The 23,170-nt window shown below is 44.3% G+C and overlaps 1 protein-coding gene across 3 annotated transcripts in view; it reads right to left on the bottom strand.

Moving 5' to 3' along the window:
* The window catches only part of LOC130112276 (inactive rhomboid protein 2-like), a 91,119-nt gene that overhangs the window by 4,304 nt on the left and 63,645 nt on the right, over positions 1 to 23,170 (bottom strand). For all 3 annotated transcript variants that reach the window (XM_056279567.1, XM_056279568.1, XM_056279569.1), the window contains 6 exons: positions 22,600 to 22,685; positions 22,188 to 22,251; positions 20,723 to 20,817; positions 20,086 to 20,161; positions 19,889 to 19,989; positions 15,356 to 15,509 (listed from right to left, as the gene is read on the bottom strand). In XM_056279567.1, coding sequence (XP_056135542.1) covers positions 15,356 to 15,509; positions 19,889 to 19,989; positions 20,086 to 20,161; positions 20,723 to 20,817; positions 22,188 to 22,251; positions 22,600 to 22,685 — 576 coding nt within the window. The remainder of the gene's footprint in view (positions 1 to 15,355; positions 15,510 to 19,888; positions 19,990 to 20,085; positions 20,162 to 20,722; positions 20,818 to 22,187; positions 22,252 to 22,599; positions 22,686 to 23,170) is intronic.

A 23,170-nucleotide genomic window follows, 5' to 3' on the forward strand; every position in this document is an offset into this window, starting at 1 on the left:
CAGCCCAGGTTGTTTTTGGTTTTTTTTGATTCACCGTGACTTTTTAGTATTTTAAAGGTGAACGGTGTTTGATATGAGGTATATGAAAATGTTGCAACACTGAATAGTGTTCAACGTTGATGGTGAATTTCGGTGTCAGCTGCTCATTTTACAAAGAGGTCGTTTACACGATTATTATCATCAAGGGGCAAGGTGGGGGAATCAGTTTTCCTTTATACTTACCTTAAAATCTTTTTAACATAATTTGGGCTAACAAAGGGGTTCATCTCATCCTTATTCATATATGAAGCTGCTTTCTCACATTATTCAGTTCTTATAAACAGCTCTTACCATGCAGTATGTGATGAGGAGTCTGACCTCCAATGTCAACGGCTACAGTTGCATGCGGAATAATCCATAAATTATTATCCTGAATTAATTTCCTCTGATGAATTATTTACACAAGTGCTAAATGAACTACACACACACACACACACACACACACACACACACACACACACACACACACACACACACACACACACACACACACACACACACACCCCGATCACCCAAAACATTAAAACCACTGACAGGTAAGTGAATAACATTGATTATTTCGTTACAATGGCACCTGTCAATTTGTGATATTGGGCTATACAAATGAAATTGACTTCATTTGACTTGACCTGTCAAGGGGTGGGATATATTAGGCAGCAAGTGAACGGTCAATTCTAGAATGTCTTGATTCATACTCAATAATCCAGGTAAGGAAATCCCAAAAAGTTGAATCAGGACACGATGTTATGTGGGAGAAACATTTCAACACTCATCTAAGTGACTTTGTCAGTCTCTGCTGACTGCAGTTATCCCTAACCTTATAAACAGCAATGCTGCATAATGACCGAAAAGAACAGCGTTCCATCACAACCGAAACCAGCGAATGGCAGGTTAGCCTTCTTAGACTATGATATTGCAGTTTGGTGATGGGGGACATTTGATTGTTGATGTTTGTCGTAAACCAACACATACTGATCAGTACTTAAGGTTTGACTCTCATTATCCACTGCAGCACAAACTAGGAGTCATCAGGATGCTGCACCACTGAGCTGACAACGTCCCCACCGACAGACACAGTGGCCGGGGAAGGGGAGAAATCCCACATTCAACAGGCCCTGGGTAAGTGTGGTTATCAAAGGTGTTGGGTGTTTGTCAAAGCCAAGAAGACGCCCAAACAGTGCACCAGCCGATCGAAGTAAGGAAAAGGACAACAGCTGTCCAAGCGTAAACCAGTGGTGATTCTGTATGTGGTGGGACTGTTGGAACAGTTGAGATGCATATTTTCCACACACAGCATCTCAGTTGCTTTCAAACCCCAAAACAAGCTGCGCCAGAAATTGGTCCACCCCAAGTATTTGGTCCCCTGGCACAAACAGAGCAATGTAGTGTATGCTGCTCTTTCAAGGATGAGGATGGGCACATCCTTGATAGGGAGGAATGCTGGTTTGAACTGGAAGTCAAAGAGGCCATCTATGTGAAGAGGGAATGATCATCCCTGAACTGAAGGGGGAGGGGAGCTAAGAGTACACCTGTCACCACCTTACAATGCTGTGATCGCAACTAATCCCAATCCTCTGTGGACAGTACACGTGGCCACTGCAATTCTAATTAATGGTCATGGCAATTTGCATATGAAACCTATTGCTGGTTTCAGTTGTGATGCAACTGTGCCAGTTTTGATCGTTATGCAACTGTGCTGTTTATAAAGTTAGGGATACCTGCAGTCAGCGGAGACTGATGAATTCACTTAGACGAGTGATGAAATATTTCTCTCTCAATAAACGTGTCCAGATGAACTGATTTAACTTTCTGGGAATCAGTTCTTGAAGTTGAGGTGCGCTAACACCAAGACAGCTTTGGGCATACTGCTAATAGCCATTAATAAACTACAGACTGCTCACCCTGATGGGATTTTTGTTGTGGCTGGAAACTTTTACCAAGTGTTACGGCCCTAGTGCCGTGTGTCTGTAATTTTCCCTCTCCAGGTGATGCCCCGCCTCCTGTGGAGCTGCTGATTGAGCCCAGGTGACCCCAATTCCTCATCAGCTGGGTATATAACTTGGAGAGAGACACCCAACAGTGCCAGTGGGCCATTGTTGCCAACCAGAGAGCAAGCTCTTGTGTCTAGACTCCTTGAGAAGGAGGGTGAAACTTATTAGTGTTCTTGGTTTGGTTTGATCTGAGTTTTGGTTAAAGTCTGGTTAGTTAAGAGCCAGCATCTTTAGTTGCCTGTTTATTCTGTAGTTTGACTAAAAGTTCATTTTGTTAATAAATCTGTTTTTACACCTGGTTCCGCCTCCCACCTTTCTTATTCCCCCGGGATACTTTTATTTTCTTTGTTACTTCCCCTCATCCCCTGGACCTTTTAACGGGGAAAGTAACAATTGGGGGCTCTTCCGGGATCATTATTCTTTGAATAAGACCGTAAGGAGGTGGATTCCTGTTGTGTGTTAATTGTTGCTGTGTTCAGCTTGTCTCCAGTGGTGGCTACGGTGAATATTGTAAATTCGTTTGGCATTTCAGACCGCTTCCCTGGTTAGAATAGGGGTGTCCAGCTGGACTGTGTCCAGTCCTTCCATCAGACACTCTTTTGTTATTTTGCCTTTCTTGTTTTAGGAGTAATCCTGGGTGGGGACAACGCTCCCTGGCGGGGGTAGGCTTTTTGGGGCTCAGGCCGCCGAAGTTCAGCTTTTAAAGCCGCCCCGAGCCCGGCACGCTCCGAGAAGACAGATAGGCGAAGCTTCAACCAGGTAGGAATGGGGTAAGTTTGTTTGTTGGGCTAGCCATGCGTCTAATTTCAGCTTGCCGTAATTTGCCACTGGCGGATGTGACCTTTTGAAGGTGTGAGGTTGAGTGGTGGTAGCTGAGGCCCGTACGTGGTGTTGTGGTGTTCTCAACTATGGCTACGTTTGATTTGTGTGAATTTACAGCTAATCCTACATTAGTTCAGCTGGATGATTGTAGGAAAAAAGAGCTATATGATATTGCGGTGCATTATGGCATCTCCATCTCAGGTTCTCTTTCTAAAAGGGACCTGAAAGCTGCGCTTATAGATGCGCTAATTGTTGGAGGGATTCTTAGCTTACCGGCGCCTCGTAGTGAAGCCGCATTGTTCTCAGCTGACAGCCGCTCTGATTCTCCGGCAGAGGAGCCGGCTGAGCAAATACCAATTAGTTTTACTCCGGGTTCCCGTGGTGTGACAGAGAAGAAACCGGTTACCCTACCCCCCTTTGAACCTTTCTCCGTAGAGTCCACGCCTGGTTCTAAACTGGATGTGCGGTTAAAAGTCCGTCTTGCTTGTCTCCAGTTGGAAAAAGAGGAAAGGGAAAAGGAGAGGGAACTTCAGCTTCGTAGGGAGTTGGAGTTGAGGAAGTTGGAGGCAGAGACAGCCGTCAAAATGCGACAGTTAGAGCTGCAGTTAGGACCTGGCTCGGCTGTTACGAGTGAGTTGCCGACACCAAGCTCTACCGCCGCTTTTGATGTGAGCAAAAACACCACGTTGGTCCCTGTGTTCCGTGAGGCCGAAGTTGAAACCTACTTTGGTGCGTTTGAGCACATAGCCGCCGCTTTGAGCTGGCCGCAGGATGCCTGGGCTATATTGCTCCAGTGTAAACTAACTGGGAAAGCTCTGGAAGCTTGCGCCTCACTTCCCGCCGTGGATAGCATTGTCTATGAAAAACTCAAAAGTGCCATTCTGCGGGCATATGAGTTGGTGCCAGAGGCATACCGACAATGTTTCAGAGGCCTCAGGAAAAGCCCAGATCAGATGTATACTGACTTTGCGCGGGGAAAAAGCCTTCTCTTTGCGAGGTCCACGACTTGGCGTCCTTAAAAGAGCTGATAGTGTTGGAGGATTTTAAAAACTGTGTGCCTGACCGCATTGTCACTTATTTGAATGAGCAAAAAGTGTCCACTCTGCATCAGGCAGCAGTGTTGGCGGACGAGTTCGCGCTAACGCATAAAAGCGTTTTTGTGCTGCGTAATATTTCCTCCCGCGGCGGCGGCGACTCACGAAATCCTAACCTGCATGTTACCCAAATGTCGCGTGTCAGTACCCCTCCAAATCCTAGGGTGGAGAAACAAAGTTTTTTTTTGTCATAAGTCTGGACATGTGGTGGCAGATTGTGAGGCCTTGAAACGGAAGCAGCAGGCAGCTGCCCCGAGACAGCCAAAAGGGGTGGGGTTGATAAAAACGATGTCCACGTTCCCTCTTAACCAACCTTCCCTTGCCGAGGGGCCAGATGAGTGTTTCGGCCCTTTCATCTCTGAAGGGTTTGTATCGCTCACCGGCAGAGCCGCAGATCAATGTCCAGTTACTATCCTGAGAGATACTGGTGGTTCCCAATCAGTCATTCGTGCTACTGTCTTGCCTTTGACTAAAGACTCTGCCTGTGATGCGAGCGCTGTTGTGAGAGGAATCGGAATGAGTTTTGTGCCTGCACCGCTTCATCGTGTCCATGTGAAATCGAAACTCGTTAGTGGTTTGTTTCCCGTAGCTGTTCGCGCCTCTTTACCAGTCAGCGGCGTTGATTTCATCATGGGGAACGACATAGCAGGAGGGAAAGTGTACCCCACACCTGAGGTCATGGACGTTCCCTTGTCTGTGACAGAGTCTGATGACTTGGCAAAGAAACATCCTGGCGTGTTTGGGGTCTGTGCATTAACTAGAGCTCAGGTCCAGAAACAGCCAAAAGAGGTTGATCTGGCTGATTCGGTGTTTGTTTCAGCCTTGTCTGAGGACAAGTTGTCCTCTGTTGGTGAGTCAGCGAGTGATGGGCCCAAAGCCCACAAGAATGCAACATTACTGGCGAAAGAAGCCCTTTCCGCCTCCCAGGATAAAATGAAGAAACAGTTTGACCGTAAAGCAGTGGCGCGTCAGTTCCGTCCCGGTGACCAAGTACTCGTCCTACTGCCGGTGCCTGGATCTGCCCTCACTGCACGATTTCTGGGTCCATATGCGGTGGAAAGAAAAGTGTCTGATACAGACTATATTATTCTCACTCCTGAGCGTAGGAGGAAGACACGGTTATGTCATGTCAACATGCTTAAACCTTACTTTCCCAGGAATACTCCTGGGGTGACACAGGCGAGTCCCGAAACGTCTGCTTCCTTAGTATGTGTCGGTGTCTTACCTGATGATGGACTCCACCTGCCCTCTGGTGGCCAACGGAGTGGTAGGCTGACCAACTCTGACTTTCTATCTGATGTTAACTCCCACCTGTCGTACCTCTCTGTGGAGCAGCGAAGTGACGTCCTCGGTCTATTTCACACTTTTCCCACTTTATTTGGTGATGTGCCGTCCTGTACTAGTGTCTTACAGCATGACTTAGACGTTGGTAGTGCTGTGCCCATCAAACAGCATTCCTACCGTTCTACTGATAAACGCGAGGTAAAATGCCTGTCCGGTTACCATACAAAAAGGTGTGAATTTGAAAAACGGCAAATGTTATCCCCATCCATACTTACGAGGAGTAAGTAATTAGCAATGGTGTAATTTTTTTGTGTGCAATTACCCTCTTACAGATACAAACCTAAAGTATGTATTTATAAGAGGGGGTGTTACGGCCCCAGTGCCGTGTGTTGTGTATGTGATTACCCTCTCATATATACAAACCTAGGGTTTGTACTTATGGGAGGGGGTGTTACGGCCCTAGTGCCGTGTGTCTGTAATTTTCCCTCTCCAGGTGATGCCCCGCCTCCTGTGGAGCTGCTGATTGAGCCCAGGTGACCCCAATTCCTCATCAGCTGGGTATATAACTTGGAGAGAGACACCCAACAGTGCCAGTGGGCCATTGTTGCCAACCAGAGAGCAAGCTCTTGTGTCTAGACTCCTTGAGAAGGAGGGTGAAACTTATTAGTGTTCTTGGTTTGGTTTGATCTGAGTTTTGGTTAAAGTCTGGTTAGTTAAGAGCCAGCATCTTTAGTTGCCTGTTTATTCTGTAGTTTGACTAAAAGTTCATTTTGTTAATAAATCTGTTTTTACACCTGGTTCTGCCTCCCACCTTTCTTATTCCCCCGGGATACTTTTATTTTCTTTGTTACTTCCCCTCATCCCCTGGACCTTTTAACGGGGAGTGTAACACCAAGGTAGTCTGAAAACTGTCCTTCCTAAATTTTACCAACATGTGACATGTCCTACGAGAGGTCAGATTACACTGGACCATGTTTACAGTAACATCAGAAAGGACACAAGGTCTCCACACTCCCCCACTTAGGCCGGTCCGACCATCTTTCTCACTCTGGCATACAGACCTCTCATCAGCAAAAAAAAAAAAAGCCTTCTGTGAGAACCATAAAGACTTGGCCTGAGAGGGCTTCCATGCAGCTTCAGGACTGCTTTGAGTTTACTCACTGGGGTTTATTTGCACATCAAGACAGAAGACGATACAGCCACTGTCCTGTTTTACATACAAAACTCTATTGATACCGTGACTGTTGACAACCATATCAAATGCTTTCCAAACAATAAACCACTGATGACAAGGGATGTTTTCTCCCCAATTGTACCTGGCCAATTACCCCACTCTTCTTAGCTGTCCCGGTTGTTGCTTCGACCCCTCTGCAATCAAGGGTGGGCTGCAGACTACCACGCGCCTCCTCCGATACATGTGGAGTCGCCAGCTAATTCTTTTCACCTGACATTAAGGAGTTTTGCTAGGGGGATGTAGCGCATAGGAGGATCATGCTATTCCCCCCCAGTTCCTCCTCCCCTGAACAGGCACCCCGACCAACCAGAGGAGGTGCTAGTGCAGCGACCAGGACACACACTCACATCCAGCTTCCCATCCGCAGACACGGCCAACTGTGTCTGTAGGGATGCCCAACCAAGCCGGAGGTAACATGGGGATTCAAACCGGCGATCCCCATGTTGGTAGGCAATGGGATAGACTGCTACACTACCCAGACGCCCCTATGACAAGAGATGTCAAGCTGCTGCTGAGGGACCGCGACACAGCCTACAGGTCTGGCAATGCTGAACTATACAGCGTTGCCAGGTCCAACCTGAAGAGAGCCGTCAAGGAGGCAAACACAGCTTACAGGCAGAAAATTGAAGGACACTTCAGCGAGGGGGACCCCCAACGTGTATGGCAAGGCATTCAGCACATCACAAACTAAAAAGGGAGCAAAGACCCAACCAGCAACAGCAGCAGTGACTCACTAGCTGAGGAACTCAACCACTTCTTTGCCCATTTTGAGGTGTATGAGGCAGAGACTGAGACTGTACTGATACCAACCACAAACTGCCTGGTACTTCATGTGAGCACAGATGATGCCAGGGGAGTGCTCCGCAGTGTCAATCCCAGGAAGGCCGCCGGCCCAGACAGCATTCCAGGGAGGGCACTCAGATACTGTGTGGATCAGCTGGCGGAGGTTTTCAGCAACATCTTTAACCTCTCCTTGTCATTAGGTACTGTCCCCAAATGCTTTAAGTCTGCCACTATTGTACCTGTCCCTAAGAAAACATCTATCAGCAGCCTTGAATACTATAGACCTGTGACACTCACCTCCACTGTAATGAAGTGTTTTGAGAGGCTGGTCCTAAAACACATTAAATCTGCACTCCTACCCAATCTGGACCAACACTAATTTGCCTAGAGCCAACAGGAACAGCTGAGATACTGCGCAGAACCCTCAAACTCTCAGGCCTCTGGCAGAGGACCCGAGGTTGAAGGAGACACACACCACTTGAAAAAGGGTTTAGAGGTAGATTTTTTTGTTTTTATATAAATATCTTCTTCTTCCTCCTCTTTTAGTTGCTCCCGTTAGGGGTCACCACAGCGGATTATCCGTTTGCACCTCATCCTGTCGTCTGCATCTTCCTCTGTCACACCAACCACCTGCATGTCTTCCCTCACCACATCCATAAACCTCCTCTTTGGCCTTCTTCTTTCCCTCTTACCCGGCCAGCATTATCTTCAGCATCCTTCTCCCAATATAGCCAGCATCTCTCCTCCACATATGTTCAAACCATCTCAATCTTGCTGCTCTTGCTGTCTCCAAACCATCCAACCTGAACTGTCCCTCTAATATACTCGTTCCTAATCATGTTCATCTTCGTCACTCCCAATGAAAATCTTAGCATCTTCAACTCTGCTACCTCCAGCTCCGCCTCCTGTCTTTTTGTTAGTGCCACTGTCTCCAAACCATATAACACAGCTCGTCTCACGGCCATCTTGTAAACCTTCCCTTTCACTCATTCCTTCTGTTGCAAATCACTCCTGATACTCTTCTCCACCCACTCCACCCTGCTTGAACTCTCTTCTTCACCTCTCTTCTGCACTCCCCATTACTTTGAACAGCTGACCCCAAGTATTGAAACTCATCCATCTTCACCACCTCTCCTCCTTGCATCCTCACCATTCCGCTGTCCTCCCTCTCATTCACACATATGTATTCCATCTTGCTCCTACTGACTTTCATTCCTCTTCTCTCCGCTGTATACCTCCACCTCTCCAGGCTTTCCTCAGCCTGCTCCCTACTCTCACTATAGATCACAATAATGTCATCCGTGAACATCATAGTCCACAGAGACTCCTGCCTGATCTTGTCCGTCAACTTTATTCGATAACGATAGTGAATAGGCAGATGGGGGGGGGGGGGGTATGACATGTAACAAAGGTTGCCACCTGGAATTGAACAGGCGACAGTTGCGACCATGTGGTAATGTGGCATGCAGTGTAACCATTCGGCTATGGAGGTGCTCTATAACCAGATTATTTAAACGGCATTAGCATAGAAATGATTCCTTCCAGCGCTATTTGAACAGTATAAGCAGTTGATCATTTTAAACCATTTCCATTTGAGGGCTAATCCACGATGAGGTGGTCTTCTATCGAAAGTATTTGTCTCCACGAAGCGTTATTATTTTTCAATAGAGGAGCACCCCAGTGTGGATTATCACACTTACTATTATTCAAATTGACAGACAATAATCATTTAAAGTCATTTTGACTGGACTGTTTTCTGTATATTTAGCTTGCTGATATTATCCTACAAAAGCCTCATGAAGTGCATTAATTTGGAATGGAATAGGAATGGTGAAGAGGCCACAGCTTGACAATGGTCCTGTATTCAGAAATAACCAACCACAGAATGCTTTAACTAATCAGTCAGAATCCAGTATTCAATATCACCCTGTAATGATGTAGAATATCAGGCTCCTTCAAAAAAAAAAAAAAAAAAAAAAAAAGCTAGAGAAGGAATGGGAATGATCTGCTAAGGAGCTCATGGAAAGTAAAGTCACGCCATACCAGGTGCTTCAGCTTGCACCAGTCCAACTCCCAGTCAGCTCACAGGCCAACCAACAAACAGCTGTGGCATTTCAAGACTAAACCTACCTCTATGATGGCTCCTCAATCCAATTCCCCCTGCCATGTGACACACGTCTAATCTCTCAAGACTTAAACTTCCTAGTCACCTTGTTGTCAAGTGACCCCCCTGTCAGGCTAGTCTTGTGAGTTTACTTTCTTTTTTTTTTTAAAGATCTGATCATAGAAGATCACACAGTAGAGCTTTGTCCCACACAACTGACTCTGTGCATAACTGTAGTCCACTGACTTCCGGTTTCTACTGCAGCGGTCACAGCAGTTTCCTGTTTGTCGGCGTGTGCTATTGACAATGGCCTATTTTTTGCGATGCCAGCAAGATTTACCACGGATAAATGTCAATGACATGCACAGAATTACGTCCACAATCCTGTCTATCCATCCACTCATCCTCATAATTGTGAACGTAACTTGATAAGTACAACTTGAAATTTTTCACCCATTTCCTGGTAGGTGCAGGTGAAAGCTTGTCGACAATTCTGTGCACGTCATTGACATTTATCCATGGTAAATCTTGCCTTCGCTACAATACTGGAAAAGTAGAGTAACAGCTGGAGAAAATTTATTTTCCCCTAAAGAGCAAAAAGAATGAGTAAAAAAAAAAAGGGGGATATCCTTCAGTGGGTAGAGAAAGACATGAGGTATATCTTGAAAAGTTTTTAACCAACAAAAGAATGAGGGGGCGCCACCGAGTCACTTTCAGACAATGTGAAATGAAAACTGACTTTTTTAAACGTTGTTAGCTCATTTTCCCAGTCATATCATTCATCTATTCAACAACTTATGCCAAAAATAATGATTAAAAAAAATCAGTTTTTTACTCATCAGCTTAACTTCCTCTGACAGCCAGGTTTTTTTGGGGATTGCATCACCAAGGCTGAGCAGGCAGGCGAGCAACAAGGCAACCAATAACATCATTAAATGTTTGGCACCATCCTATCAAATCACATCTCTCCTAATGTTTTGTCCTGCCCTAATATCCTGTTTTAATTGGAAATAAAAAAAAAGTTAACCCTATAATTTACAGGCCGTTAATTACCTAGTAATTGTGAAGAAATTGCTAAGAAATTACATAGTAATGTGAAGAAATGACCCACCTGTCTTACCCTGTATGTGGGCTACGCCACTCACTATAAATTCCCATATAATTACTGACCAAACCTCTTTATTCTGCTTTAATTTTACTCTATAATTACACAATGCTTCACAGTGATTCTACTTCTAACTTATCATAATGATTTCACTTTACTGTTATTTCTTAGCAATTTCTTCACATTACTACCAAAAGAAAAAGGGAAAAATAAATTAACAAAAGATTTATCACATAATGTTTTTGAGGCTCCACCACACATCATCTGCACTTCATTTTAAACCTATTCCAACATGTCATTAGGGTTGGTTAGGGTTATCGGTATAATTAGTATAGGGTCATTATTATAGTATAGGGTTATTATAATTATTATTGTTTCAATCACAGCTGACGACCTCATCAGTCAGATGTCGTTAAATCCACAAGGGTCTCCTTAATGCTACGGGGAAAAGGGATAATCCGCACAAAATGCAAGTGGCTTGACCACCCTTCGTGTTGTGCCCTTGCGTGTGCTGCTGGTGGCTATTCCTGGTGCGTGAAAGCCAGCACGGCCACGGATTAAGACACCTCAGATCCACACAGGTGCCAGATGGGAGCTCTTCCTGGGATCAACTTGTGCAGGAGACGCAGGTAAACATGAGCTTGTTGGGGTGGTGGTGGTGGTGGTGGTGGGGCGGGGGGTGTTCATTTTTGCCGCTAACAGGAATCACAGTTACACTGAAAGGTTAAAATGGGGGAGTGAATTTGTCAGTCTATAAATAATTTTATACGAAAAACATTAAATAGGGGTTTAACATGAATGCAGTTTTCCACATTTCATTGTTTAGGTTATTGAAGTATTCTCTACCCATCATGGGAGGCAAGTTTGTCGGCAGGGTTTCCACTATTTGCAAAAAAAAAAAAACTATCTTCCAGCACTTTTCAAGGACATTTTCCATGACTTTTTCTTAGATAAACATATGTTGGTGACAGAACGTCATATTATTCAGTATTAACTATCAGTGGAAGTCTCAACAGTCTCTAAATGGACGGTGTGATGTTTAGCTGAACATACTGCCCAAACCTCACACACTGATGTGACATCTCAGGAGCTAAAACTATGCCATCTACGCTAAAATTAAGAATATGCAATCTTGGTGGTGGATAGAAATACAATTCTATAACCCAATTTGACGATTTTAATGAGATCAATTATGTTTCCAGCCAGATTTGATCAATTTTATAATTTTCCAGGTGTTTTCCATAACTGGAAGACCAGCCCATAAACTTCCAGTTTTTAATTTTTCCAGGGTGTGCGGTTATACTTCAGTGGAACTCATAAGCAAATTTCTGAGGCCGTTTGAATTTGCCAGCATCACCAGACACCGCTTCTGTTCCATGTCTAGCCTGTGTAATAATTTTCCCCACTAAAAACACGTTCAAAGCCATTTAACCTGCTATGGGCAGACTTTGTTAAACAACACAATGGCATTAATTTAATCTTTGAAAGTGAAAGTGGGTCTTTCTTATAAGGCACACTGAGGGTAAAGGACTTGCCAAAAAATGTAGGTGAGCGAACACTGTTCTTTTCAAATGCTGAGTTCAGCCAAGGTGCAGGGCCAGAGTCATAGAACTGTACCTGAGATTTGAGAATTTGATAGCAGCTGTAGGTGTCCTTGGTATGCAGGCTTAGCTGGATTGAAAGGATAATACTAAATCAGACAGAACCCATAGTGAGAAAGAAGAAATCCCAGCAGAAATAAAACCCCATCCTGCTGGCGACACATATTTCTACATGGACCAAGAGATCAGCCAAAACATTAAAACCACCTGCCTGATACTGTGTAGGTCCCCCTCATGCCACCAAAACAAAAGCTCTGACCCATTGAGGCATGGACTCCACAAGACCTCTGAAGGTGTCCTGTGGTATCTGGCACCAAGATGTTGGCAGCAGATTCTTTAAGTCCTGTAAGTTGCGAGGTGGGGCCTCCATGGATTGGACTTGCTTTTCCAACACATCCCACAAATGCTCAATCAGATTGAGATTTGGGAAATTTGGAGGCCAAGGCAACACCTTGAGCTCTTTGTCATGTTCCTCAAACCATTCCTGAACAATTTTTGCAGTGTGGCAGGGCACATTATCCTGCTGAAAGAGGCCACTGCCATCAGGGAATACCGTTGCCATGAAGGGGGGTACCTGGTCTGCAACAATGTTTAGGGAGGTGGTAAGTGTCAAAGTTAACACCCACATGAATGCCAGGACCCAAGGTTTCCCAGCAGAACATTGCCTTCTTCCCATAGTGCATCCTGGTGCCATCTTTTCCCCAGGTAAACAACGCATACGCACCCGTCCATCCATATGATGTAAAAGAAAATGTGATTACTCAGATCAGGCCACCTTCTTCCATTGCACCATGGTCCAGTTTTGCCACTCACATATCCATTGTAGGTGCTTTTGACAGTGGACAGGGGTCATCATGGGTGCTCTGACGGGTCTGCGGTTAGATGCAGCATGTGTTTTGACCTGTCCATCATAGCCAGCATCAACTTTTTCAGCAATCTGAGCTACAGTAGCTCTTCTGTGGGATCGAACCAGACGGGCTAGCCTTCGCTCCCCCACGTGTTTCAATCTGAATGTAATTAATAGATATGGACTTTCAACTTCATCTTATAATAGTTGTGGGTTTTTATTTTCAATTCTGCATACATTTTTGCAGACAAAGGTGATGTTATGACATCATTTGTCTGGGATTTTAAACTGAAAATTAACTTCTGGATTACAGATGAAAGTCTGAAGGATAGATGGTAGATGAAAACAACCTCACCTCAACCTCACCCAATGTCTGCCCATTAGAGAGGGCAGTTAGGACTGGTCCAGTGATTTGCTGCATGCGCTAAATCCCTGTGAGTAAGTGAGCTTATCTGAGCAGAGTTAAACTAATGACTGGAAACCGGGATTACGGCTGTTTGGGAATTGTGTGAACACTGGTTATTTCACCCACTTTTAAAAATGAACTTTGCCTACAGTTCATCTAAACTCGTGAATTACGAGTGGTCAAGGCTGCATTCGACTTGATGGGATGCAGGCGGAGATGAATGTCGAGTCTTCAGTTACGATTTCTCTATCGCTCGCTCAAAACAAAAAACTATGATAGGAATGATGATTAACGACTAAATAAGATGAATACGTCACAGTGAGCACGTGTTTGGCTAGGCTATCAGCTTTAATTAGATGTTAATTTCTTTTATCATTAAACTGCAAGATATTTCAAAGCATTTTTGCACCCTTAAATTCATCAAACTTAATGTTTAATGTTATGACATCTGGTAGTGTTTTTAGTCTTTTTTTTTCCTTTTCTTTTTTTTTCGCAAGGGAGTGTGCATTACACCCAAATCTAATTTAGGGAAAGGAAGGCATTTGGACAAATGGAAAACAGGCTCGAGCCCTGCACCACTCTACCGTTCACCCCCAGACATCCAGCCAGCTCAGTGGAGATCAGCAGTGTGTGTGTGTGCCTATTGTTGTGTGCCTGGTGTGTGTAAACGGGTGCTTGAAAAACTCAACAATTGTTAAGAATGGGTGCAGATGAGGGCAAGCACGTTTGTTACCTTTTGAATAGGAATAGGATTGCAAGCCCATGTGCAAGTGTGTGTGTGTGCATGTGTGTGTTCATTTGTGTGTCTGTATACAGAGGGACATTAATAAACTCACAGCAAGCAGCAACTGAATGTGTGGAAGTGTTTGTGTGTGGTTATGTCTCTGTGCTATCATATGTAATTGACCGTGTCTGCTTACATGCATGCCGATATGGACACATTACTTTGGTTAACATGTGTGTGTGTGTATATATATATATACACATACATACTTTTTTCCTGTATCCGTGTTGATATTCTGCTCCTCATTAGTCGAGCACTCAACACCATTGACGGTTTCGAAAAAAACACTATATATATATATTTATATATATATATATATAATATGTATACCCATCCACCATTATCCGAACCGCTTATCTTGCTGTCAGGGTTGCAGGGATGCTGGAGCCTATCCCAGCAGTCATTGTATGGCAGGTGGGGAGACACCCTGGACAGGCCGCCAGGCCATCACAGGGCATATACTATATATATATATATATATATATGGCATGAAACAGGCTTGTACTGCCTCATAAAGAATTTACTTACTTAAATGCCCAGAGTACTCAAAACTCACAACACCCGCATCTAACACTTGGACTAAATTAGCTTCAACAATCGATACCAAAATAAAGCAGAAATTTCCATAATGTATTTTAAATATTCCCTGAAAATCGGGGAAACAACTTTGTGCGTGGAAAGAAAATTTGATTATATTCGAAAAATTGTATTAAACCCCCGTTAAATAACTACCATTCAGCCCATTGCAGACAAACTTCAGATGGGCTTTTCTGGAATCAGTTTGAAATCATTAAGCACCAAACCTCATCAAGTTATCCGTTGAAACGTAATCTAAGTTTCACTTTTGACTTTTAGCCACAGCTACGGGGGGAGTTGGTGAGATAAAAGGTGCAAGATAACATTTATGTAGCCTAAATTAATAGGAAGTTTATTTTATTAATTTCTCCAGTACCAATAGCAGAACCGTTAACGTCAAGAGTTTATCAATACTACGGTCTTTAATAATTTGGCACCGTTGCCTGTTTAATACCGGGTTTCGGTACCCATCCCTATGTAACAGTTAGTACTAGTATAGCGTTTCCTTTCTAAGGAAGAAAAAAAATCAAATGTGAACATGTATTGCATCGCCAAGTCTAAGGGCCACGTTTGTTTTTCCCTGAGTTTTGATTTAACAACCATTGGTTCTTCACAAGTTCATCTCAATGGACTTATATATATATATATATATATATATATGAGAGAGTGTGTGTGAGTTGGCTACCTCAGCTCTGTAGGGCAGGAACAGTGCAGAGGCCAGGTTTCCGGTAATGCCACTAAGGATGTAAATGATGGCGATGCGGACCCATCCGGCCAGCTTCTCCAGGTCTCTAAGTATGGTCATCTGAAACACCACTGACACCAGGCAGTGCATCAGCCTGCAAATGCATCCACATGTGGAAGTACACACATATGCATGCGCATGTATGCATGCATGCATGCATGCGCGCACGCGCGCGCACACACACACACACACACACACACACACACACACACACACACACACACACACAAACACACACAGGTGAGACATCAGCCCAAGGATGACATATTTGAATACCTTATAAATGCCCTACAAATGTAAGCCCTGCACAAAATAGAATATATATGTATACACACGGGCCAATACACACACCTCATCTGCATTTCCTCATTAAGTTTGCTTAGCTTGAGTATAAATTTGTTTGTAAGGACGAATGGAAGGATTTCACAAATGACTGGTATTAAAACTAAAACAAGTAGTCACGTGAGTAAACTGCTCATGTTTAAGTAGCTGGGGTCTTATTTTGAAATAATACCCTGTGAGCTAAATGCTGAAAACACTGCTGACTTGCTAGGAAGAGAATGTTTAGTAATCGTCTCATCCACTCCCTCAGTGTGCTGGTCAAAACGGATTTTCACAGCACACAACTTTTTTGTTGTGTCAATTTATGAGATTTTGAAGGGAATTTTTTTTTTAGCTTGCAAATTACAATCAGAATATTCAATGAATAACAATTATATAAAACACAGCAATCACCCCCCCCCCCTCCTATCACCTGAGTAGGGACATAAAAGAAAAAAAAATTAAATGAAAAGTAAACAGATAAATAAAGGCTGTTTCTTAGATCGATGTACAAGATCTTGATGGTAGCCTACTCCCTCATAGCTTGTTCCTGCTGAATCAGGTTACCAACATTAACATTATGCCTTAAGAAGTACATAAAAGGTCTCCAGATATCATCTAAAATATTTTGTTTATGTCTAACAATATACGTCATCTTTTCCATTGGCATATTTGAAGCCGTTTCTTTAATCCACATTCCGATTCTTGGCCCATTAACATTTTTCCAATTAAGGGCAATTATACATTTAGCTTGTACCATATACATGTCTATGAATTCAAACTCTTTGCTTTGTAAGTGATGGTTGATAGGATATTTAAATACCTATATATAGACCTATAGAAATATACGTATATACACACACACACACCTATATATATATATACACACACACACACACACACACACACACACACACATATATATTTCTTTCTCTTTTTTAACTTATTTTAACTTTAACTTATTTTTAGCTTTTGGTCTTCATGTGTGTATATTTTATACTGTTTGCTGTGTTTGTCTGTGTCTGTCTTGCACTAGTTGGTGAAGTCACAGCCCTCATTTCATTTTTTAACATGTGCCTGCACATTGTTTTTAATGACAATAAATTGAATTGAAAAAAAATATATATATACTCACCAGCCACTTTATTAGGCACACCTGTCCAACTGCTCGTTAACGCAAATTTCTAATCAGCCAATCACATGGCAGCAACTCAATGCATTTAGGCATGTAGACATGGTCAAGACGATCTGCTGCAGTTCAAACCGAGCATCAGAATGGGGAAGAAAGGTGATTTAAGTGACTTTGAACGTGGCATGGTTGTTGGTGCCAGACGGGCGGGTCTCAGTATTTCAGAAACTGCTGATCTACTGGGATTTTCACGCACAACCATCTCTAGGGTTTACAGAGAATGGACCCGAAAAAGAGAAAATATCCAGTGAGCGGCAGTTCTGTGGGCGAAAATGCCTTGTTGATGCCAGAGGTCAGAGGAGAATGGCCAGACTGGTTCGAGCTGATAGAAAGGCAACAGTAACTCAAATAACCACTCATTACAACCGAGGTATGCAGAAGAGCATCTCTGAACGCACAACACGTCGAACCTTGAGGCAGATGGGCTACAGCAGCAGAAGACCACACCGGGTGCCACTCCTGTCAGCTAAGAACAGGAAACTGAGGCTACAATTCGCACAGGCTCACCAAAATTGGACAATAGAAGATTGGAAAAACGTTGCCTGGTCTGATGAGTCTCGATTTCTGCTGCGACATTCGGATGGTAGGGTCAGAATTTGGCGTCAACAACATGACAGCATGGATCCATCCTGCCTTGTATCAACGGTTCAGGCTGGTGGTGGTGGTGTAATGGTGTGGGGGATATTTTCTTGGCATACTTTGGGCCCCTTAGTACCAATTGAGCATCGTGTCAACGCCACAGCCTACCTGAGTATTGTTGCTGACCATGTCCATCCCTTTATGACCAGTGTTCCCATCTTCTGATGGCTACTTCCAGCAGGATAACGCGCCATGTCATAAAGCTCGAATCATCTCAGACTGGTTTCTTGTGATGACAATGAGTGACAATGAGTTCACTGTACTCAAATGGCCTCCACAGTCACCAGATCTCAATCCAATAGAGCACCTTTGGGATGTGGTGGACCGGGAGATTCGCATCATGGATGTGCAGCCAACAAATCTGCAGCAACTGCGTGATGCTATCGTGTCAATATGGCCCAAACTCTCTGAGGAATGTTTCCAGTACCTTGTTGAATCTATACCACGAAGGATTAAGGCAGTTCTGAAGGCAAAAGGCGGTCCAACCCGGTACTAGCAAGGTGTACCTAATAAAGTGGCCAGTGAGTGTATATTATACACACACACACACACACATAGAATACAAAGCTTAGGATCCAATGGTAATTTCTTTGATACATTTTTTTTCTTCTACTTTTTTTGGATTTCCCCCCAACTATATCCAGCCAATTACCCCACTCTTCTGAGCCACCCTGGTCGCTGCTCCACCCCCTCTGCTGACCCGGGGAGGGCTGCAGACTACCACATGCCTCCTCCGATACATGTGGAGCTGCCAGCCGCTTCTTTTCACCTGACAGTGAGGAGTTTCACCAGGGGGGTGTAGCACGTGGGAGGATCATACTATTCCCCCCCAGTTCCCCCTCCCCCTCGAACAGGCGCCCCGACCGACCAGAGGAGGTGCTAGTGCAGCGACCAGGACACATACCCACATCCGGCTTCCCACCCGCAGACACGGCCAATTGTGTCTGTAGGGACGCCCAACCAAGCTGGAGGTAACATGGGGATTCAAACCGGCGATCCTCATGTTGGTAGGCAACAGAATAGACTGCTACGCTACCCAGACGCCCCCTCTTTGATAAAATTTGATTAATCATATTAATAATATCTAGCCAAAAGGGTTGAAGTGAATTTTTAGTCTCATCGAACATTTTCAAAGACTTTAAGCCATCAAAACAGGACCCATTATTTAATAAATTACACTCTAGTTGCGATAAATCTATTCAAGATTTATTCATCACATACTAGACATACAAGCACAATGAGTAGTTAAATTTTTTTTTTTTTGGCAAACTCCGAAAACTGTGCAACAAAAGAGAAGCGGAACAACAATAAGATAAGAATAAAATAAAATAGAATGCAGTAAACAATACAATAACAATTTAAAAAAAGTCAAAAATCTGGTGAGTATACAGAAGGTATATCCCGGTAAATATTTATATACACTGCGCGGTTGCTAAACAACACAACTGTGCAAATAGTCTGAATGAATAAAGTGTAAAGTGTCGGAGGCTAAGTGGCAAATGGCAGTAGTGTTAGAAATTATTTCGATTAATCAATCAATCGTTTAGTCTGCAAAATGTCTAGAATAATGACAGATGCCCATTAGAGGTTCCCAGGGCCAAAAGTGGTGTCTTACTCAGTCTGACCAGCAGCCAAAAACCCCTTTAAGTATTCATTTTATCATGACATGAATCAGAGAAAGGAAAGCACATCTTAGCATTTGTTAAGCTGTAACCAGCAAACAGACTCTTTTTTTTGGGGGGGGGGGGTTCTCCTCAATTGTATCTGGCCAATTACCCCACTCTTCCGAGCTGTCTTGGTCGTTGCTCCACCCACTCTGCCGAACCGGGGAGGGCTGCAGACTACCACATGCCTCCTCCGATACATGTGGAATCACCAGCCGCTTCTTTTCACCTGACAGTGAGTGACAGGGACGTAGCATATGGGAGGAACACGCTATTCCCCCCAGTCCCCCCCCCCCCGAGACAGGCTCCCTGGCCGACCAGAGGAGGCGCTAGTGCAGCGACCAGGACACATACCCACATCCGGCTTCCCACCCGCAGACACAGCCAATTGTGTCTGTAGGGACGCCCGACTAAGCCGGAGGTAACACAGGGATTCAAGCTGGCGATCCCCATGTTGGTATGCAACGTAATAGACTGCCACGTCACCCTGACTTCCGTAAATAGACATTTTTACTTGATAAGTATCTAAAATGATTAATCGATGACCAAAATGATAATTGATTAATATTCTGTCGATTGGCTAATCAATGAATCAACTAATCATTTCAGCGCTATTGGAAAGTAGCTGTTCGTTTTTGGATGTTGCTGTGGGATGCTCACCCAGCATGGAGGAAGAGCGAGAGCCAGAGACGGTAAAACTGGTCAGGAATGTCGGGGTTGAGGAAGGGCAGCAAGCCGCACACGTCATCCAGACAGTGGACCTGGGAAAGGGGAATTTTACTGATTCAAAGCGATGTTCACAATGGGAAAAATGACCGATGGCACACTTGCACAAACACAAACACATACAAACTCACCTGTGAACAGAGCGTGGCCTCTTCATGGAAGTAACCATGCATAAAGGAGCAATATTCCCTGGTAGTGATTTCACACCTGCATGAATACAAAAATACAATTCAGTCAACTGTGGCACAAGATGGCCATTTACAGTTTTATTATACTGTTGCATTGTTCAAACATTTTCACTGTGTGGCTTCACAACAGGGTTAAAAGTGGGTAGCAAGCTTTGTCGGAGCCAGAGCGGGGGCATGGGGGCGGTCGCCCTAGGGCCCACAAGGTCGGGGGGCCCCGTTTGGAGCTCTGTTGCCAAGTTTACGAGCGTCCGTGAACGCACCGGGTCTCGGGACTCCGACGCATTCAGTGACACACTCGTAAAGTCGGCTAATAATAAAAAATACAATGCAGTATGGGGCCCCTATACATAGATATTATTGCTGGCTAGGATGAGATGTCCGCTAGTTTACAGTTTTTGAATTTTAAAATGACTATCACAAGGGTTCATCGAGAAGCTCCGCCCCCTTTGTGCTGAGACCCACACTCGCCCCTGGTAGCAAGTATGTTAAAAATTTGTAATTTCTGCCTTTTTTATGTCTGGATGACACCGATTACAGCTGGTTGGCAATAGAGCAGACAGAAACGGCTGGGCTCTCTTACCTGCCCTTGGTTCCTATGCAACATGGCCGCCCCTTTATTTTGCAGTCCATGTGTCTGTAACCTGTGTGGTTCCACTTGCGGGGGTACGTACACAACTGAATGAATGAATGAATGAATGAATGAATGAATGGGTAAAGCTTGAAACACAAGCTGACATACTGAAAACATTTGATTTTGTAATCAGTAAATGGTATGCAACAATTTAACATAGCATTTTGGTTTTTAAAATTACTTATTTCTTTCATTTCAAGTCAAACTCTCAAGTCAAGACAAATTTTGTTTCTACGGCACATCATGCTGAAAGCAGTGCACTGTGCTTTATAGAGCAGAGAAGAATAAAAAGAAGCAAGAAAGAATTAAAAAAGAACAAAAGAGTAACATTTTCTTTTTTGGGGGGGATTCCCCCCCTTTCTACGAATTGTACTTGGCTAATTACCCCACTCTTCCAAGCCGTCCCAGTCACTGCTCCACCCCCTCTGCTGATCTGGGGAAGGCTGCAGACTACTACATGCCTCCTCCGATACATGTGGAGTCGCCAGCCACTTCTTTTCACCTGACAGTGAAGAGTTTCACCAGGGGGACACAGCGCTTGGGAGGATCATGCTATTCCCCCCAGTCCCCCCCGAACAGGTGCCCCGACGGACCAGAGGAGGCACTAGTGCAGTGACCAGGACACATACCCACATTTGGCTTCCCACCTGCAGACACGGCCAATTGTGTCTGTAGGACTGCCCAACCAAGCCGGAGGTAACACAGGGATTCGAACCGCAGATCCCCGTGTTGGTAGGCAACGGAATAGACCGCTACACTACCCAGACATCCAAAAGAGTGAAAATTTAAATGATAATTCCACCGGTGTCATCATGGAAATCTTGGGTAATGGGACTATTGCTGGACTCAGCTTTACACCAGTGTCTTACGGGTCCATGAAATACAATCATCAGATATGTTTCAACAAATTCAATGTATCCCATCTAAATTACATACTTGGAAGTGAAAACAAGAATGAAAGTTAATATTCGAAATGTCCAATATTATCAATGACTAACCACACTGCTGAGCTACCCCCTGGTTCAACTTGCTGGAATGAGTAGCTTATACTCACTGTAGGTAGTAGTAACCATCCATAAACTACCCGGCCAGCACAACAGAGAAGTCATAGATAATTGCTTCATGTACACTGTCCAACCAAAGCATGAGGGTTTTTATTGTTGTTTGTGAAAGGTCAGGGTTTAAGGCTTGTTTTGAGATGCCTTGTAAGACACTGTTGTAGAGCTGAGTCCAGCGGTGATCCCTTATATCTAAAATCACCACAGCGAAGCTGGTGAGTAAAATGATACCATAATCGATACGCATGATGGCAAAAACTAAAAATAATAAGACCCAAGTTGCAAAAAAGAAAAACAGAATTTTCCTTTAAATCATACTGTGAATCTAGATCATTACTGTAATAGCATTTCCTCACCGGCCACTGCGTGATGTCATCAGGCCAGTTGTGAGGCGTTTGTGAGGCCGGCTCCTCACAAACTCTGTTCCCAGCATGCACCATGAGGAGATAAAGGAAGACAACTCCATTAACGACTAGAAATTATTATATTTGGAATTATCAATTTAAAGACAACAAGTGAGCCTGAGCAATTTATAGAAGCTGTGAAGTATTTCTAAAGTGTTAATAACACACTTAAATGCATCTTAGTGGGCTTTCATATGCCACTGGACAGAAAATACATCATATGTTTGCTATAAAGACTGTAACATTAGCTACGACTGTGTGAATGCAAGATCATATAGTTTGATGTCAACGTCAGTCAATTACATAATGTGATGTCATCACGGCTGTGAAATGACATACTATTGAAGCAGAGCTAGTAAAGTACCTTGGGTCCTGATGGCAGACCGCACCAGAGGACCTGGGGATGTTGACGTCCTCATTGTTCCACTTCATAAAGGTGGCTAGTGTCTCCTGCATACAAAGGATTATTTCAGCGCTGTCTTCAGTGATTATTTCATGTATATAACTTGGTTACAGAGAATACAGTTTTCTGGTCTCTGATCGGCTGGAGGGCCGTCCCTGTCACTGCTCCACGCCCTCTGCCAATCCGGAGAGGGTTGCAGACTATTATATGCCTCCTTAGATACATGTGGAGTCGCCAGCTGCTTCTTTTCACCTGACAGTGAGCAGTTTCACCAGGGGGACGTAGCGCATGGAGGGATCACGGTATTCCCCCCAGTCCCCCTCCCCCGAACAGGCGCCTCAACCGAACAGAGGAGGCGCTAGTGCAGCGACCAGGACACATATCCACATCCAGCTTCCCACCTGCAGACACAGCCAATTGAAGCTGTAGGGACGCCCGACCAAGCTGGAGGTAACACGGAGATTCGAACCGGCAATCTCCGTGTTGGTAGGCAACGGAATAGACCACTACGCTACCCAGATGCCCCCTCTAC

Source organism: Lampris incognitus, chromosome 5 (genome assembly GCF_029633865.1).
Source record: "Lampris incognitus isolate fLamInc1 chromosome 5, fLamInc1.hap2, whole genome shotgun sequence".
Lineage (NCBI taxonomy): Eukaryota > Metazoa > Chordata > Actinopteri > Lampriformes > Lampridae > Lampris > Lampris incognitus.